The 19,628-nt window shown below is 37.1% G+C and overlaps 2 protein-coding genes across 2 annotated transcripts in view; one reads left to right on the forward strand and one right to left on the reverse strand.

The window, feature by feature from the left end:
* Window positions 1–12,574, forward strand: part of CEP290 (centrosomal protein 290kDa) — a 54,733-nt gene extending 42,159 nt beyond the window's left edge. The window contains exons 44-53 of the mRNA XM_009321333.1: window positions 2,180–2,314; window positions 2,592–2,678; window positions 4,271–4,435; window positions 4,778–4,900; window positions 5,240–5,403; window positions 8,432–8,573; window positions 10,262–10,335; window positions 10,493–10,596; window positions 11,461–11,567; window positions 11,855–12,574. Of these exons, the coding sequence (XP_009319608.1) occupies window positions 2,180–2,314; window positions 2,592–2,678; window positions 4,271–4,435; window positions 4,778–4,900; window positions 5,240–5,403; window positions 8,432–8,573; window positions 10,262–10,335; window positions 10,493–10,596; window positions 11,461–11,567; window positions 11,855–12,043 (1,290 nt within the window). The 3' untranslated portion in view covers window positions 12,044–12,574. The remainder of the gene's footprint in view (window positions 1–2,179; window positions 2,315–2,591; window positions 2,679–4,270; window positions 4,436–4,777; window positions 4,901–5,239; window positions 5,404–8,431; window positions 8,574–10,261; window positions 10,336–10,492; window positions 10,597–11,460; window positions 11,568–11,854) is intronic.
* Window positions 12,575–12,649: 75 nt separating this feature from the next.
* Window positions 12,650–19,565, reverse strand: LOC103914683 (chromosome unknown open reading frame, human C12orf29; the record flags this gene model as incomplete). The annotated part of the gene is made up of 5 exons (XM_009321368.1): window positions 12,650–13,608; window positions 14,197–14,366; window positions 15,527–15,721; window positions 16,092–16,208; window positions 19,470–19,565. Coding segments are annotated over 5 exons (767 nt in total), but the record flags the coding sequence as incomplete, so codon positions are not given.
* Between the last annotated feature and the right edge of the window lie 63 nt (window positions 19,566–19,628).

The following is a 19,628-nucleotide window of genomic DNA, read 5'->3' on the forward strand; positions in this document are numbered from 1 at the left end:
ATTCTGTGTCATTTAGCTGGTTTTATTTCAAATTATAGTATTCTAGAACAGGATATGAAATACTCAGCTTTTAGTGTTTTTAAAAACCACAACAAAACCAACCGCAAAAAACCCCCAAAACCCAAAACTTATACTTTCAGTGTTCTACAGGTAGAAGCTGAAATATTCAGCATCCTAGCATATGTGGAGAAATAAGGAATATGTATTTTTAAATATGTGAGTCTGCTACTGAGAGACTACTTTTATATTCCATATTGATTGAAAAATTGGGATACACAGAGGTTGGGGAAATACTGAGCTGCATTTCAGTTACATTAGGTGTTTTTGTTGTGTTTTGATTTTTACAAGGTTCATTATATTGCAAATATTGCATTATTGGGTTATCTTAATCTTTCAAGAAATAGATTTAACAGTACATTCTAGGTTTCTTTATTTCCTGTTTTGTTTTACTGTCTTCTGCTTTTCTTTCATGCTTCATTCTATCTTCAACTTGAATCAGAGTACATGTGACCAAACTGAACTGACCAACTCTGTTCCTATCAGTATCAGTAAACAAAAGTATTTGAATTCCCTTCAAAAGAAATCTATTTCAAGTAGGGATGAAATTAAACATCAGACTAATCATAGCATTACTGATGGCAATGAAATAGATGAGGAAGCACATGTGCAAACATGCATCATGCATAATGAAGGCCATGAGGCTACTGTGAATGCAAGCACAGAAGTGTCTCCTGAACAGCATCCTGAAGATAGCGAGAAATGCAAGGACACAGATATTTCTACGGAAGGATTGAAAAACAAAAATATAGCTGAAGCTGATGAAGAGAACTGCAGTGAAAAAGAAGAAAATATAACCCAACCTGAAAATGGAAAATTTAATGAGGAATTTGAAAAAGAGGAGAGGAAGCAAGAAATACTCAAGCAATCAAATGTTGATGAAGAAGAAAGTGTAGAAGAGCCTTATACTGACAGAATGAGCTGCCATCAGTCTGATTCAGGGGAACCTTCTAATCAAGCTAATGACTATGAAGCAGAAAAAATAAATGTGAATAATGAAATGAATCAACACACTGCAGAGGATAAACATGAAACTTACCAAAGTGGTACAGACAGGGTTGAAACAACCCCAGAATTTTGTGAAATGCCCGAGGTTTGATGCTGTAGCAGTCCTCTATCATTTCTTCTGTATAAATGATGTAGAAATAGAATAACTTGATCTTGATAATGCAGTGGTTTCCTATGCATGGTCTGCAGGTATATTGAAGTAGTCACCAAGTGGTCCATAAAGCAAACCTTATACTTCCATGATAGGCATGCATGTCAGCTCACAAGTAAGCTATGGTCAGTTCTAAAATTTCGATCCAGAAAGTTTACAAAATCACAATGATACATGCAGCTAGTTGATGACCTTCATTCCTTAAGAGACTTCGGATGTGTTATTACTTACACTAAGAAAAAAATATGCTTTATTGAAGCAAATACTTTATTTCTATCATTATTAGTGATGAATTAATGGATCATATGGTTAATTCCATAACTACATAAGTAAAAACTGCTGATTATTATATCATCAAAAGGTTTTACTCTTTACTAGTCAGGCATAATAATTTACCATATACTTACGATTGGAATTGGCAATATAAGGCATGCAAAGCACTCTTTATGTAATAGAAATTACTAGCCTCCATGGATAAAGACTTAAGATTGTAGGAACTAACAGACTAAGAACTAGAGTTATATACTACTCTTCCTGACTTGCTCTGACTTCAGTGAAATTCCTGATGCCATATGTACTATTTAATAAACATATCAGAATATGTCCTTAACATTACATGCTGTTCCCAGGTACAGTGTCACAGCTTACTACATTCAGTAGCTTTTTTGTCTTTTAGACTTTGAGATTTATTTCTACCCAATAGTTTGAGAGTTAATTTTGGTTTGACAAAATTTTTACTGGTTCATACTGATCTGTAAACTTCCCTTAAAGGTTAAGCAAGTTTAGAAAATGTCAGAGGAGTTAAAGTCAGAGCAGGTTAGATCAAAACTGGTGATACAACTGTCATCTGTTTTATTTCTGTGAAAAATACTAATACGCTGTTGCTCTTTATCAGCTACAACTCATACAATGAGTAGTGCATTACCACTTAATAATAATTTTTTTCCCCTCGGTTTTCTCAAGACATCAGGAATAGGATCGGGCAATCAATATCGAAGAGAACAAGAGGTTTTAAAGGAAAATTTAAGATTGTCATCTGAAAACGTTGAGCTAAGATTCCAGCTAGAGCAGGCCAATAAAGATTTGCCAAGACTAAAGGTATCATCTTTTTACCTGTAGTCCCCTTTACCCTGACACGAGTTAGGGGATTGCTGAAAAAGAAATGGATATCTTTTCTGTACATACTGTAAGTTTTTCATGTTTTTATGGAAGATGAGAAAGTCAAATGGCTGGTAGAAATGATGAAAAATGTCATCCAAAAAGCGATGGGAAATTGCTTTCTCTTTACATTTTTCAAAGTAAACCAACTGTAATTTTGTTACTGTTCACTTCAATTTGAAATCTAAATAAGTTGTTTATTACTTTGTTTTTTTAGGACCAAGTAGGTGACTTAAAAGAAATGTGTGAACTTCTCAAAAAAGAGAAAGCGAATGTTGAACGAAAGCTGGGCAGCATTAGAGGGGTGAGTATTGTAATAACATTTTTCATCATAATTAAATGAAACCGAAATACCAAAAAAGCAATATTTTATTAAGCTAAATTATGAATTATATGAAAACTGAAAATTATATTCATGTATTTATGTAAATGCATAATTGTTACAGCTTTATGATTTAAAAGATAGGATTTTGATTTGATGCAGATGCTAGAAAGTGTAAGTTATTATTAGTGAAGGTTTTTTTTGTTGTACTATGCAAAATGACACAGTTAAATTTTATCCTAGCTACTGTCAGCTTCTTTAATAGAGCAATATTTCAGAAGTTACAGGAAAAAAAGGCTTCAGCAGTGCCCAGTATCTCTCTGGCCACTAACTTGTCAAACTATTTGTGTGACCTTTTAAAGGAAGCTGATTTAATAAAAGCTCTTAAGTGCCTTCGTAGCTCTTTCAGTATACCAGGAGAATGGGTTCTATTTCTTGGTACCTGGAAAAGATTGCATATTTCCCATTCTTTTACTTGTACCTTGCATGGACTGCTTGTGTATCTGCCTCTCTCTTATGCAGTGGTAGTTTTTGGGTAAGGAAATTCAGTTTATAAAACTGTTTCATGCAAAGGTTCTGAGGAGGCAGCAAATTCTGAATCTTCCTCCCTTTTCAGGCACCAAGATCTGACAGAGGTTTTTCTTTAACTCTGTGTACCAACACAAACCTCCTAATCCCTCCAGTTATTTTAGAGAAGAAAGAATAAGTCATTTTTACTTCCAAAACTTGGTCACTATATAGGTTTATGTAGGGCTCCAGGGAGTAGAATCGTCCCCGTTTTCCACTGTACTGTGCTCCTTACCTCTGTAGAAAGAAAAGGAGGTACTTCTGGGCCCAGAACTAGAAACAACAGCATCTTTAAACTATTACTGGCTGAGGAAAACAGTCACTACAAAAATGATGAGAAAACAAATGCATTTGAATACCCTTTAACATCTTTTCTACCTCATAAATGAATGTAGTGAAAGAAGAAAAATGGAGAAATTACAAGCTTTTCTCCCCATATTTATTTATCACTCTGCAAGAATATATGCCTTGGGAAAGGGAGAAGATTTACTCATGCTTTAAGATGCAGTTCTTCTGTCACTTTAATCCAGCAGAAGTATGGTTGCTAAAAAAGGGCCCCCTTTTCCTCCCTCAAGCTCCCAGCCGTTCTTTTTTTTTTTTTTCTCTCCCCTCAGACAGTATTAGGATTCAAGCAATTGCATGGTCTGTTGGATCAGGCAATTGCTCTACAAGAAAAGCTAAAACAAAAAAAGTAGTACTTTGATTTATTTTCCTAATGTTTCAGTTTAGTTCATAAAGTACAGCAGATTTTGAGACTAACTGCAGCTTTCCTGGGTAACACAGAAAATGAAGGAGCTGATGCGGTGACTTTGGGGGATGAATATATCATTTTGGGGAGCTAAGTATGCAAGAACTTTGGTGTTCCAAGTCACACCAAAATGTAACTTTTTTTTTGGTAAATATAAATTGCAATGGGAAAATAAGCGAAAAAGTAAGATCTGGAGTATCTCAGAATGTTAAGATGAACGGTTTATTTCCTTTTACTTTTTTTTCTTCCCTCTCTATAGGCTGGTAGAAGTGGAAAGACAGTCCCAGAATTGGAAAAAACAATTGGTTTGATGAAAAAGGTTGTAGAGAGAGTCCAAAGAGAAAATGAAGATCTGAAAAAAGCTCCTGCTGTGGTTTCTAATGAGAAATTGCTTGGTCTTGAACGGGAAAATGAGAGGCTAAAGGTACTGATCTATCTCCAATAACTATATTTAGATAGCAGTTTATATGCAAGTTAGTAGGAAAATGGAGCAGCAAGCCTGTTGTTGACATTGATTGGCACAAAAGTGTTTTAAAAATACCAGCTGTGAAATGTGTAGAACACAAAAGCAAAACTTCATTTTAGCATAACATACTGCATGATTTGTGTAAAGGTACTCTGTATCTTAAGGATATGTTTAAATACGTGATGAAATGTTATGTTCACTGTGCTAGGTAGCTGCAACTATGCTGTATTTTAAAAATGGAAATCTGAAATTTTCTACTAAGCAATGTATATGTGTTTTAACAAACTGTTTGATATTTAGTCTGAAATGGAAAAAATGAAACTTCATCTGGGGGGCCAGCCGAGTACGCATTATGAATCTAAAACCAAAGGAATGGAAAAAGTCATTACTGAAAACGAGAGGCTGCGTAAAGAACTGAAAAAGGTATGATGGTTGTAATGCATCCCTTTATTTCCATTAGTTACTGTAGTTACTGGTTGTGGCCAGTATCTTTCTTTTTTTTTTCTTTTTTTTAAATGGTTGATACGGAACGGACCCTTTTCTAAGGACTGATACTGCTATGACAGAATTTTTAATTATATGTGGAGAGGAGACACCCAAGGAGCAGCCCAAGACAGAATTTGGAAGTTGTAGTGCTAGTGATCTTGGATGCACTGTTTTCCTCTAAATCAGCACTGACCCTATCTCACCATCATTTTAGATAATCCTGTGCTTCATGTGAGGTTAAGTATTCCATAAACCTTTGTTTTTATTGAACAATAGGAAGCTGACAGTGGAGAGAAGCTACGAATAGCGAAGAATAACTTGGAGATATTAAATGAGAAGTTAACTGTACAGCTGGAGGAAACCATTAAGAGGCTAAATTTGGCTGAGAGCCAATTTGACGGAGCTGACAGCAAAAGCTGGAAGTCCGTTGCTGTAACAAGGTAGGAATTGAGAATGAAGTAAGGAAGATAAACACAAGTGTTAATTCCTTTTTAAATATTAGCAAACAAATTAGACTTTGATTTTCATAATTTTTCTTTCCTCTTTTGAAGATAGTTTTATATTATCCATATTTTATTTTCTGATTCTATATTAGTATGTAGAATCAGTATACAGGTCTCTGATACGAATCCAGAAGAGATCTAGTACCCTTAAGTACTGGCTTTGTTAGCTGCTTCTATACAGAAGCCAGTTAATTATCTCCCTTCTTCAGATCAGCTGTAGACTTCTGGAGAATTCTGGTAAAGGAAGTATTTTGTGTTCCTTGCTCCTTAAATGTATTGTATTTGTGCTTTGTGGAATAATGTCAGCATTTTTGCTGAACATAGAAAGTATTTCAATACCTTACCGTGTGGATAACAATCTGAAACAAAAACTGGAAGCCAGCAACCTGCATTTTCCAGCTTGGCTGCATTTGAATCTACGTGTAACCATGTGAATGTGCAGAGGCTGTATTAGAAAGCCCACTGGGATTTCTATACTCCTTGGGACATGTAGACATACCTAAAGATCCTTCATGTGTGTTCTGAAGGCCCTGAAAGCTAACTGCAGTCAGCCAGTTGATTCTGTTATCTGTAGAAGAAGGGAGAAAAACTTGGAGACTAGCACTGGATTGGCTTTTCCAATATATAAAATGAAGTGTGGGAATCGCCATTTCCTAGATTTTTAGATAAAACTCAGACTTTGAAATCAGCATCAAAAATCAATTTTGGTTTGGTAATAATAGTAAATGTCTACAACTCTTTACCAATAAGTTGTCTGAAAGTTACCTGTCAGTTGTTTTACAATTCAGGTGTCACTTGCATCACTCAATGTGGAACAAACTAAAGAAAACAGTTCTATGACACCGATTTCTGCTTTGCAACTTTGGCACACATTTTTAATTTATCTGTACTTCTGCAGTTAGTTCAGATGCTTTTTCTGTAACAACCTACTTATACAGATCTTAACTCTACAGCCTGAACAACTTTAATTGCATTCATTTCTTTGCTAGAAGCAAGCTGTTTAGTTCTGTGTTCTGTGGTTTGCTTACAGAAATGATTTTGGCCAACGGTCACCCCAAAACCATTGCCAGTCCAAAAAGCATTACTATTACACCCATTTTCAATAAAGAGCTATGCACAAAGATGCTAGTTATATGTCACACTAGCGTGTTTAATAATGAACAGATTGATATAGAATATGAAGTTTGATGTAAGGTACATTCACATGAAACATGCCTGTGATTCATCAAAGTGGACGAGGAAGGAGAATTTTACCCCTCTTGAGGCAAGAGTTTTTAATTCAAAATCATCTCTTGTACTGCCGTATCTCAGAAAAAGACAAGAAAATGAAACAATGCTTATGCTATTAAGAGAAATAAACAGACCGTGTTCTGCATAAAGATGGAAGAGAGCAAATTTTTGGGAAGAAATACTTAGCCCTGGACTCCTGGATGACCTCAGAATGAAATAAGATGACGTGTTGCAAAAGTACTTTTTAATAGTTGTAAACAGGTGGAGAGTATCTACAAAAATAACCTCTGACTGCAACCTTCTTAGGGCAGAAAATCAGCTGGACAGGAGAGAGACTTGTCTGATTCCATCTTAGGTCAGATCACTGTTGAACAGTCTATCTGCTGATGTCCAAGATTTTACCCACTTCCCGGTCTTGCACTCCCACAGGACCCCTTGGGGGAGTTCTGGTGCTTCTCTGACATACTGCTGAGCTGTTTCACCTCACTGAGACTTCAGAAAGCGGTTCCTTTTTTTTAACCTTCCCCCTAACTATGTAGTGAGGTAAAATGTCTTTATGCAAGGCCAGATGACAGCCATATTTAGCATAAGGAAGGCAGGCAAAACTGGCTGCCAGCCACAGGAGGAGGAGGAGAGGAACATGCAGTGAAGATGATAGGCCCTTAACAGCTGGCATATCAGCTCAGCAGTTTGAATATAGTTTTTCTTTCAGTTCTTCACCTCTTTGAAAAACATTTCTACTTAGTTCTATTTAGTTGCTATAGATAGGTAGTTGTATATAGATAGATAGATATAAAATATATGGTTGTGCTTAATTGTACTTGCCTATTTCAACTGGTATGAATAATGACTTCTATTTGCATTTACTTTAACATGATTTTAAAGTAAGTGAATAACATCAAGACACTACTAACCCATTGGGGCACTTTAATATGCAATCCACCTCACCAGCGCATCTTCCAAAGCATGTACATGGTAATAGAAAGTGTTTGGTAGGTCAGACAAAGGTGTCATCCAAGTGATCCTTCGGAAGGCTCTTTGGCAGGTAGCAAGATGTTGGAGATTGTATTGCTCTCTGAAAACCCACTTCAGATGGGAGATTGGACTACATGACCTCCAGAGATACCTTCCAACCAATATTTCAGTGGTTCTAACAAAAACCTTTTTGTAGCCTTGTACAGCTCAAAGCAAAACGGAATCCTTCTCAGACTGCTGTTACTCCAGGGCAAACATAATTTCTTGTAGAACATTTTTGCCCTTGGAGTCTTCATCTTCTGTGTCTGTATTAGCCCTTTTCTCAGCACATTAATTTATTTTCCATAAATTATTAAATCATAAGGAAAATACTTTCAAAGGTATGACACTGAAGTAAGACCTGACCAATGTGCACACTGCATCAGTAACAGACGTGCATGTTTCTAGCAGAAGGTAGTTTGGGGTTTACGTGCAATACCATAAAAAGATTCCGGTCCCTCTTCAATAAAGTGGAGACACAAAGTAAGATCCACGAAGGTGTAACATTTGGAAAAGCCTTTATTCTAAGGTTAAAAATGTATTTTTCATTATGCTTCTTTCAGCTCAATAAATAAGACCAGTGATTATTTCAAGGCCAATGCCCCAAACACATTTTAGGGTGTATTTTATGGCATTTAATCTCCTAAAGGTATTTTAATCTCTGTTTCTGCAAAAATATTAGCTTTTGCTCTTATCTTTTTCTAAATAAAAATACTACCAGGATGCACAAAACCAAGATGAAGGAAATGGAAATGGATATTGCTAAAAAAACCCAAAGCATTACTGACCTTAAACAGCTGCTTCAGGAAGCAACAGAACGTGAACACAATGCTGATAAAAACTTACAAGATCTAAAAGAACAAGTGAGTAAAATTTAGCCAGATAACTCTGAGAATAGATTGCTTAATATTAATTGATTTCTTTCTAATGTCTATATTGGCAGAGTATATTTTTTTTTCTCTAAGCCATGCTTTTATAGGTTTTTTCAGTCCTAGTTGCCGTAATTGTACATCTACATATTTTAGCCAATTAATGAGGTTTACCACATATTATCAATATATATTCTTGGCTTGCAGTCTTAGGGGAAAATTAATTTTTTTCTACTGTATTCTTCTGTAGGGTTTTGTATTATAGTTTCATTGATCACATGAAAGCCTGTAGGTACAGATGCTTCAAATGGTCTTAAAATCTTTCTAGCTTGTTCTGCAGAGTGAGTTTGCTGCAGGGACTTCCCTCTTCCTTCCAGGTCTTTTTTGGGGGATTGACTTTGCCATCCTAAAGGGGATCTTCATGCCTATTTCCACTATGGCCTCTTACATGCAGTCCCTAATAAGTCTTACAAATATTATTTCACACATGGAAGAGTTGAAGAATTTTAAACTCGGGTACCTTTGAAACGATGTATCAAATATTGGCCTTTAAGTACTCCAGAGATGTAGCCCTAGGACTATCCACCTAGATTAGCTTCCACCTTCTCATTTATTAATACGTGCATGGTTTTCTTCCCCCGACATCTTGTACAGGCCATTGTCAGAGTAAGGTATCGAATACACAACTTTCAATATAGGAAGTCATATATGTTATGTAAGCAAGTAAATGTGTTCAATAAATAGAACTTGGAATTGAGTCCTATAAAACCATTATTTTGTTAGTTTTTGCTTGTTTTCCCTTTTCTAAAGTCAGCATTATTAACATGAAGTGTGTACCAGCAGCAAAATTAACACAGAGATAAAATTCTTTCATTATGTGATCTTACTCTGGAGCAACACACACTTTCCACTTTCTTTCGTGTCTCAAATACTGATGAAGGGATGTGGTCAAGGTTAACTACACTTCAAAGAAACAGATTGATTGTGAAAAAACCCAAATCCTTACCATTTTAGGTGGTAAAAGAACAAAAGCCTATCACTAACAGTAGCCTTATGAGAGTTCATAAATTGTCACTGCATTCAAAACTGTATGTAGTCTTATATTTTAAAACACTGATTTTTTGCTCCTGCATCTTCTACTGAAAGGCACTTCTAGAGGCTAACTCCCTCTCTGGTCGGGGACCTACTCTGACTTATGACTGCAGGTCATTGCTAGTCGACATGCGCTCATTTGGGTTTTCAGTGCAAAATCACAGGGTTTTCTTATCACGTTTAAAAAGGAACTTGGACACCTAGGTATGCAAATAAGCACGTCAGTAGTATTTTAAAGCACTTACATGATTTAGGCATATCACTGCCTTAAGCATATGTATACGTGATGCTAACATAGCTGTCTAACTTTCTTTGTAAATCTAACTTTTGAAGAAGGTAGATTTTTGTCTTCATGAAATATGTAGCAATGATCTATACTAACTTTAAAAAGGCTGTAGATAGTTAGCTTTGTGGAAACTGTCAGTAGATGAACACTTAGGGTTTTTTCTCTACGATAACGTAGTACTTTGTTACATCCTTAGTATTATTTTCATTCATTTTTTAATCCTGTATCAAAGAGAACTCCATCTGAACTGCATTATCCATGGATACTTTTTCAAGAGTAAAACTTTCTTAATTTTTCTTTTAAGATTGAGCTTCTCAAACACCTTCCTGAAGGTGCAAGGACAGAGCAAAGCCTCATCAGGGAGCTTCAGCTTTTAAGGTAATGTACTTTTAAATAACTAAATAAATACCTCAGCCAATATACCTGAAATAAGAATGATCAGGAAATGGCCATTGCGATTTTTAGTTACATCTTTTATATTCTAAAATATTTTCATAATTTTAAAAAATTATTCTAAAATTGTTTTATATTCCAGATTAATTAATAATCGATTAGAGAAAGAAAAAGCAGAACTAGCCCACCAGGTGGAGGATTATAAGCACCACGTACACGCATATACAAGTGAAGGTCCTGCAGCCGGTAATCATTTTCAATACCTAAAATAAAGATCTTCCTGTATTTGGGGCCTAAAGCTATTTTTACTTAATATGTGTGTGCAAAATGATCATAAGTCTACAGAATTATTTTAATTATATTAATGCCAGAGTAGTGTAAACTGGAGCGGACTAAGGTCTTGGATTTTTGAGGACTTATACAAGTTTTTTATAGAGAAGTGTTAGTAAAAATAGCCATAACTAATTATCTCGAACAAGAGGCTGTAATCTTTGTAACATTTCCTTTTCCAAGAAGATGTGTAGTTCATGCCACCATCTGCTTTATAAACCTCAAAAGACCGCTTGTAAGACGTCAGGCATTCATTGAAACCCTCTTGCCTACCCCTTTTGCCTTGGGTTCCAAGCTGCCAGAGAACGAGTGTCTATTCCAGATACGAGCTCTGTGAATGACTTAAGACCTAGCAGGCATCAGTCCCCTGGGACAAGCAGAGCGCTACAGAGCAGCACATTGCCGTATGACTGGGAAAAAAAAATAAAAAGTAACCCTCTTGAAATGACGAATATCATTAACAAGATCCTTATACTACGTTATTTCCAAGTTCTCTGCATTTAATTCGAAGAAACTGTTCATGTCGTATTTCTCCGAAGTATGCTAATGGACTGGCCGCTGGAGTATTGCGTTCAGTCACAGGAACTAGACACCACCGCCTGATCTGTACAAGAACTAAAGAAAAGCCCAGATGAATTTTTGGTGGCTGTTGATCCCAGTTGGGTTTACACGCTTTAACTGTTTCAGTTTTCAGGAGATGCAGAATTACTGTACAAGATTATTCATGTCATTGATTTTCATTACCTTAAATTTCAAAACAAATTATCATTATTTTTGCAGGACATAATGAAACTGTAGAGAAGGATAAAAATGACAAGTTAATGACAGAAGTAGCTGACCTCCAGACACAGCTGAAAGCCTCAGAGTTAGAAAAACAGCAATTAAAGGTGAGTTGCAAGGATCATCCTAGGCAAGACAATGAGCAAAATTATGGTTACCTAGAAAGAGCTGTTTAACATCTAAACTAATATTTAATGACAAAGTCAATTTCTAAACATTATATTTATGAAGCCTATTTTGTTGTTAGTGAACGTAGGTAGATTTTTGTGTTTCTAGAGAAACATGCTTATTCTCTCATCATTTAGCCTCTTAAGAAAAAGGCAAAAAAAGCTGTTGTTGACGTGTATTTCCTAAGTTCTGGATAACGGTGGTACTCCTTCGTTCTTTTTAATAGGAAGAAACAAAAAAGCTGAGAAGAGAACTAGAACACTTTGACCCTTCCTTTTTTGAAGAAATTGAGGATCTGAAATACAACTACAATGAAGAAGTAAAAAAAAATATTATCTTAGAGGAGAGATTAAAGCAGCTTTCTGAAGAGTTTGGCATTCAGGTGGATAGTCCAGGCAACGTTTCTGTTGATTAGGCTAGCGTTTAGTATCCTCAGTATCGATACAGAAAATAAATTCTGGGGCAGTTACATAATACTGATTTATTTGTCTGTTTTTATCTTGGAATGATACAAGTCTATTAAAGTTACAGTAGTTTGGCACATACCTAAGAGTGCAGAATTGGATTAGTCAACAGATTATGGTCAGTATTTATATACACCAGTCAAAATAAAAGTGAGTTTTACCTCTCACACCTCCTTTGCAATATTGTATTTTAATTCAGAACAGTAATTTGGGTAATACACAGGTGTCAGGTGAAGTTGAAACCTTGGACTTATCCTAGATGTTGAGAAACTCTTAAAATGTGCTAAGTATGCTAAGTTCCAGATCGATAAGAATATGTAACTTGTTCTTGCTGTCTCGTGCTATCATACTTCTTAGCTATGGACTCAGGGTCAGTGTGCTGGATGTCTGTTCCTGTTATTTTTACCTCAATTTTCGAAAATTCACAAAGTTAAGTTATAGTATTTCAGCCAAACTAATGGTATTTTTGTTGATAAATGATTTTTCATTTTGTGTATTTTATATAGCTGGATGTATACTTTTATAGCATAGATAAAATAAAGCCAACTCAAATGATCATGCAGTCTCACCTTTATTATTTACATGCCATCTCACTTAATATGCCCTTGATGAAGTTTCCTAATTGAGATGCAGTCTGAAAATGGGTATTATTAAGCCAAGTCATGTCTCTCTAATTACTAAGGACCTCCAAAATAGAACTAGTATACTTTCTATTACTTACTCTTTTTGTCCCAGAATAGTGGAAGTACCTATAGGATATAGCTTAATTAGGTTTTCAAGTCATAGCATAATGCTGCAGCTTACCAGTTAAATAATACAGTGAAAAGTTTTCCCCCAAAAGAAATTGTTAGAACTTTAAAAAAAAATTATCAAATTTCAGGACTAATTCTGGTCCCACCTGAAATCTGTCCTTTACTGTTGAGAAACAACTAGATCCTAAATCTGAATCCTACGTATAACATGATAATTATATTTATAGAAGTGCAACCTCTGGAACTTTTACAGTTGATTGCATTCATTAGCTAAGCTATTAGGACCAGCCAGTGTTAGACAACATACTTCTTACGCTTAATCATAACAGCTTCCAGAAATGGGTTCAAAAGTTAAGGATCTTCCAGAACTGAAAATAAACATGCTGAAAGCTAGATCTCTGCTCTGGATGTTGGATCTCTCGTTATATAAAATTAGTCATTTAGGAGAAACTTAAAATCGTACAGTACCTAGGCTGCTGCCTAAGCTAGAAGATTATTTGTGAAGAGTTCTGTGGTAGACACAAGTAAGAGGAATGCAGTGCATACAACATTTAACTTAAAAGAGAAAAATCATTTCAAGCATCAAACTTGATATCTTGGAGTCTGTCAAATCTTTGACCATCCAATTTTGAAAAATGGTCAAACAAACTCTTTGGTTCAAAGTCACAGTCATATTTAGTTCTGTTAAAAGCAATTACAACAGGCTGAGAATTCAGGTACGTCTCTGCAAGTGGCCAGCGTAAACCAAGATGATGGCGATGGAGCTAAAATAAAAAGAAATAAGATCAGTTTAGACATTCTGATATAGTAGCCCAACCGTTCACAACTTCGGGGATCGGGGTGTGTGCGCTTCAATTCTAGGATCCTCTGCATTAGGGCACTTAACAACCATTAATCAGTCATCTGACTAACATGAGTAACAACAAAGCACAAAAGACAAACCAGAACCAAGGTGTCCTCCACAGCTTCAGAAATAATATAAACTTGCTAATTAATCAAAAATCACATTCTTATTAACAATACTTGTTCTATAAGTCCACATTACAAGAAATGAATTTTTTAAATAAAAGAATTAAGCTTTAAAATGTTGAGTGATTCCTATACAGAGGCAAGAAAATATTATTTTATGTTCTCAATTACTTTAAGTTATTAGCATAATGTAGATAATCAAGAAGTTTAGTATGTTGTCATTGTAGTGACACTGGCTTAACTAATTCTACTGTCACCTGATTTGCTAGGAGAACATTTACTACTAAAGAATTTGGAAAACAAGACAAAAAGTTAACACCTCGCAATACTTCATATATTATGAATTATTATAGTGCTTTCCACATGTCCATCTATATACTTACCTTGATTAAGCACCCATCACGGCAGTGCCACACAATTCCTTCAACTTTACCCTCACTGCAGCCTTCAAACCAAGACAGTATGTCATCTTGTTTCAAAGCAGGTGGATTCTTTATTTCAAATGCTCCATGTGGTACAAGAAGATGTACAGGCTGCTTCTTGCTTCCTAATCCTATGTTAAAAGAAACAAAAATCTTCCTGCTAGTTACGTGTGAGAACTTCAGATTTTCCTCACTTTTGTTATTATGGCTATCTTAAAAGCACTCTATAAAAGGCAGACTTCTATTAGATACTACAACATTGTCCTGCTTTTAAGAGAACAGTTAAATATACTTCTAAGTATCAAATGTAGCTGTCTCCTGCTCATGTAACTTTTTATTTGTACAAAATAAACATGACATAGAGATTTATACAGTTGTCTGTTTTGTCCTTGTGGTCACCTCCTCAGTAACCATAAAGCTACTAGCTAAATTCTTCATGCTTCAGATCACAATCAATAGCACGAACATCTTAGTTCCTGAAAACCTGGCATATTTTCTTATGAATATGGATTAATACTTAAGCCAGGCTGTTTACAAATGCATTGCCTCTTCACTGACTGTTCAACATAAATCTTCATCTAAAAATACAGCTATTAGAATTTTTTGTTGCAGTTCCCTTACATTCTGAGAAAATGCTTAGACCAGGTACTACCATTTTTCCTATTCATCCTTGCAAGTTATCCTAACAGCAAAGCTCAAAAGTTAAAACTCACTTGTGCTCATACCTAATTGTTTTTTTGTTAAAAGGCTTTTAAAGGGAGATGCCACAACCAAAATGTAGCTTAAATTACATTTCCTTAAAAAAAAATTCACAGTATTTCATAATTTCAAAATTGCAACTTATTACTAACTCTAGGGACTCAAAAAAAAGTGGCTGAATAAAATTTTCTACTTTAATGGTCTAAACAGCATCAGAAGAGCAAGTAAAAAGAAATCAAGAAAAGGCACCAATGAACAATCTTTAAAAATATTTTAATAGTAATATTTAAAACAACTTTTCCAGTCAGAGTATTTTTTGAAAGACTAAAGCAAAACGTTTTTATAACTCCTAAAGAACATGCAGGTGGGAAGAGGTTTAATAGACATAAATAGTCTCATGACAACTCAGCTTTATGAGGTGAGTATTTTTGGGTGAGTGTTCTTTGAGCTAGTCCTTTCTCTTCTTTCTCAAAAGCTTACATTGCTACCTTAGAACTTTTTTTTAAAAAACTTATACAAAGAAAATACATAGTTTTCACTCAAAAATATCACTAAATAAAAAAGTATTTAAGAACAGACCATACAAACTTACCGTATGGATTTGCATTAATATTAGTCCCAATAAGCTCCAATGTTTGTTCTAAAATTTCTGATAATGGCACCGGACTGATTTCCAGAAGCCCTGGGTCAGCATGGTGTTTCAATACCAGCGCTACTTCAGCCTCATAATTTACAACAGATGAGTGCCAGCAATACTGCTTACTATTTTTCTCCACAGGCACCCAACCTATGAGAAAACATTGCATTTTACCAACATAAATATCTGAAGTTATCATATGTGTACTAGAACTGTACATGCCTTAAAAAAACCCCACAGCTAACTACAAACAGAAAAAGTAGCAAGAAAAACTATGTCGTATCTCAGAGAAATGCAAACGTGACAACTATGCCTTCAGCTGAAGCCCTGTAAGTCTGTACAGCGAATTGCAATTACTTTCAATGTGTCAGAAGAACAAAGCCTTTCTGGACAGTGAATGAATGACATTCCAATTGTTTTCTGAATATGTTAACTACTACTTCTAACTCTGGAACTAATTCTAATTGACTTCAAAAATGGATTCCCCCTCAGCATTTTACCTGTGCTGCATCATATGTACCTGGCATATGTCCGTTTTCATCGGGCAAAGGATTGCCATTAGAGAACTCTATGTCCTTTGCTGGAATCCAGGTATCTGGAACAGGCTTGAAATCCTCTTCAACATTCCAAACAAATTCTAGACATATAAATGTGACAGTTTTTGGCAAACTGTTAGCCAATTTTATGCTTTGATCGTCTTTCAATGCAAGTATTAAAATACCATTGACCTAAACCTTCTTTTACAGACAGTAGTCCCAGTTACTTTGTACGAGCACCAACATGTAGCACACTCAAGCAGTCTACAATTAGGAGGGTTTAAAGAAGCATAGTAGCCTTTAAGTAGTTTAAAAGTTCAAAACTAACTAAGACTAAAAAAATAGCTACCTAAATAGCCAACATTATATTTAAACTAGAGCAAGAGAAGTAGAATAGACTAGACTCTTTTTTCAGTTGGAAGGGACCTACAACGATCATCTAGTCCAACTGCCTGACCAATTCAGGGCTGACCAAAAGTTAAAGCATGTTATTAAGGGCATTGTCCAAATGCCTCTTAAACGCCGACAGGCTTGGGGCATCGACCACCTCTCTAGGAAGCCTGTTCCAGTGTTTGCACACCCTCTCGGTAAAGAAATTCTTCCTAATGTCCAGTCTGAACCTCCCCTGGTGCAGCTTTGAACCATTCCCACGCATCCTATCACTGGATACCAGGGAGAAGAGATCAGCACCTCCCTCTCCAGTTCCCCTCCTCAGGAAGCCGTAGAGAGCAATGGGGTCACCCCTCAGCCTCCTTTTCTCCAGACTAAACAAACCCAAAGCCGTTAGCTGCTCCTCACAGGACATTCCTTTCAGCCTTTTCACCAGCTTTGTTGCCCTCCTCTGGACTCATTTGAGGACCTTCACATCCTTCTTAAATTGTGGGGCCCAGAACTGCACACAGCACTCAAGGTGATTTTCTCAAAAAAGTTCAGACTTTTTGATGAGGCTTTGTACAAGCTTGCTTTGCCACGCGTATGAGGAAAAATAACACTCATTGGCTTTTTTTGAGCCACAGTAAGGTTCAGTCTGAATTTCAAACAGGTTTGGATTTATGCAGCTTTCCTCCGAGTGTGCTGTCCTCGTGGTGGGAACACGCTTGGTGTCTGGCCATGCATCAGCAGGGTGGGGAAGAAGGACCTGCTTTTCTAGATGTGGTTAGGGAAAATGTAGCGGGGCTTCCTGGAGCTCCTGCTTTAAAAAAACAAAATGGAAAGTCAGAATAATCTGACTAAGTTTGTAGTTCACCCAAGAAGGAGTGTTGTAGCGTTGGATATGGCCGGTTCAACAAGTCATCCTTTTCTTGGAGCTGTGGAGAATTGTCAGCTGAGAACTGATCTACATATGGTACCTTTTAATGTCATGCATGTAGGGGAGCGGCTTATATGTGTGTGAAATATTGGCGAGCTGTTAGATCGCCACTGGTGTGAGATAGGTGATGTGATACCCAGCAAGGTACTAATCCAAAGCTGCTGGTGTCACGGGGGCCACACCGTGGGCTTTGCACATCACCACTTGTTTCAGCTCTTGTGCCTGAGGCCTTTTAATAGTACGCCGTATAATCTTCTCCATAATTTTTCCAGGAACTGAGGTTAGACTAACAGGTCTTTAGTTCCCTGGGTCTTCCCTCACGCCCTTTCTGTAGACTGGAGAAACATTGGCTAGCTTCCAGTCAGCAAGGACCTCCCCAGACTCCCAAGACTGTTCGTAGATGATCGAGAGGGGTCCTGCCATAACATCCCCTAGCTCCTTCAGTACTCTGGGACGAATCCCATCAGGCCCCATGGACTTTTAAACATTCAGCTGATACAGCTGGTTCCTTACAATTTCAGTGTCCACAAATGGAAAGTCACTGTTCCCACACTCATGGTCATCTGACTCAGGGGACCAGGCAGCCCAAGGTCTGTCAGTATTATTAAAGACTGAGGCAAAAAACGCATTGAATGCCTCTGCTTCTTCTTCATCCCTATTAGTCAGATGACGATCTTCAACAAGTATTGGTCCAACGTTTTCTTTAGACCTCCTCTTGCTATTAACATGCTTAAAAAAGCCCTTTTTGTTACCTGAAACAACACTGGCCAGTTTCGACTCTCATAGAACTTTGGCCTTTCGTGTCTTCTCCCTGCATAAACAAACCACAGCTCTGTACTCTTCCTGCAAAGCCTGACCTCGCTTCCAGAGATCATACAATTTCTTTTTCCTCTTTGAGCACCACAAGGACTTCCCTGTTCAGCCAAGCTGATCTTCTGCCCAGCTTTGCTTGACTTATGACACAGTGGAATTGCCTGCTCCTGTGCTTCTAAAAGGTGGTTCTTAAAGACTGGCTAGCACTCACGGACTCCTAAGCCCTCAAAAGCATACTCCCAGGGTACTATGCTAAATAGCTCCCTGAATAACTTAAAGTTTGCTCTCCTGGAATCCAGGGTAGTGACTCTGCTGTCCTTTTTGCTCATTACACTGAAAATTTTAAACTCAACCATTTCATGATCACTGTGGCCAAGACAGCCACCAACCATCACATCCCCCACGAGTCCTTCTCTATTCACAAAGATCAAGTCTAGGAGGGCATCTTTCCTAGTTGGCTCACTGAGTAACTGTGACAAGAAGTTACCTCCTACAAACTTCAAGAATTTTCAAGACCTGCTTGTCACAGCAGGATGATACTCCCAGCTGATATCTGGGAAGTTGAAATCTCCCATAAGGACAAAGGCTACCAATCCAGGAATTTCTCCTAATTGCCTATAGAATAACTCATCAGTGCTTACATCCTGGCTGGGTGATCGGTAGCAGACCCCCACTAAAACATCTCCTTTGTTTTCCATTCCCCTAATCCTCAACCACATCATCACTAACTGTAAGGAATGTACAATCAAACTTCTCCCTTACATGCAACACCTCCACCTCGCCTGCCCTGCCTGTCTCTCCCAAACTGCCTGGAGCCCTCCATCCCAGCACTCCAACAGTGGGACTCATTCCATCAAGTTTCACTAGTACCAATGATATCGTAGATCTGAGAGGTAACCCAAAGCTTCCAGTTCATCTTGTTTGTTTCTCATACTGCATGCATTGGTGTAGAAGCATTTCAGAGCTCCTAAGTCCTTTGTGCTGCCAGAACCTCTGTAAATGTTCCCACTAGCACTGCCACCTTCTGGCGATGCCATGCCAATCCTTGGCTTACCTACTGCAATCCTGCTGGTATCCCGTGCCCCCATCAAATCTAGTTTAAAGCTCTATCGAAGTAAAGTTTAGAGCGACATTAAAAAGCTAGGAGCAGTATCACTGACATTTCCTACGTTAGACCAGAGGTGTTTTTCCAACTGGATAACTTACATTGCCAAAAAGAAGAAAAAAAATCTTCACTAACCTTTGCAGTCTTCCAATGAATACAAGAATCGTTTAAACCTTTTTTCAGCTTGTTTGTTGGGTTTTCGATCCAGCCTGGCCCATAGATAGGGTTGCCCTAGAGTTTCCAGAGGGATAAAACCAGCAGTTTACTGAGGTCACCATACCCTGCAGAGTACTG

This window comes from Pygoscelis adeliae, unplaced genomic scaffold (genome assembly GCF_000699105.1).
Source record: "Pygoscelis adeliae isolate BGI_AS28 unplaced genomic scaffold, ASM69910v1 Scaffold232, whole genome shotgun sequence".
Taxonomy (NCBI): Eukaryota; Metazoa; Chordata; class Aves; order Sphenisciformes; family Spheniscidae; genus Pygoscelis; species Pygoscelis adeliae.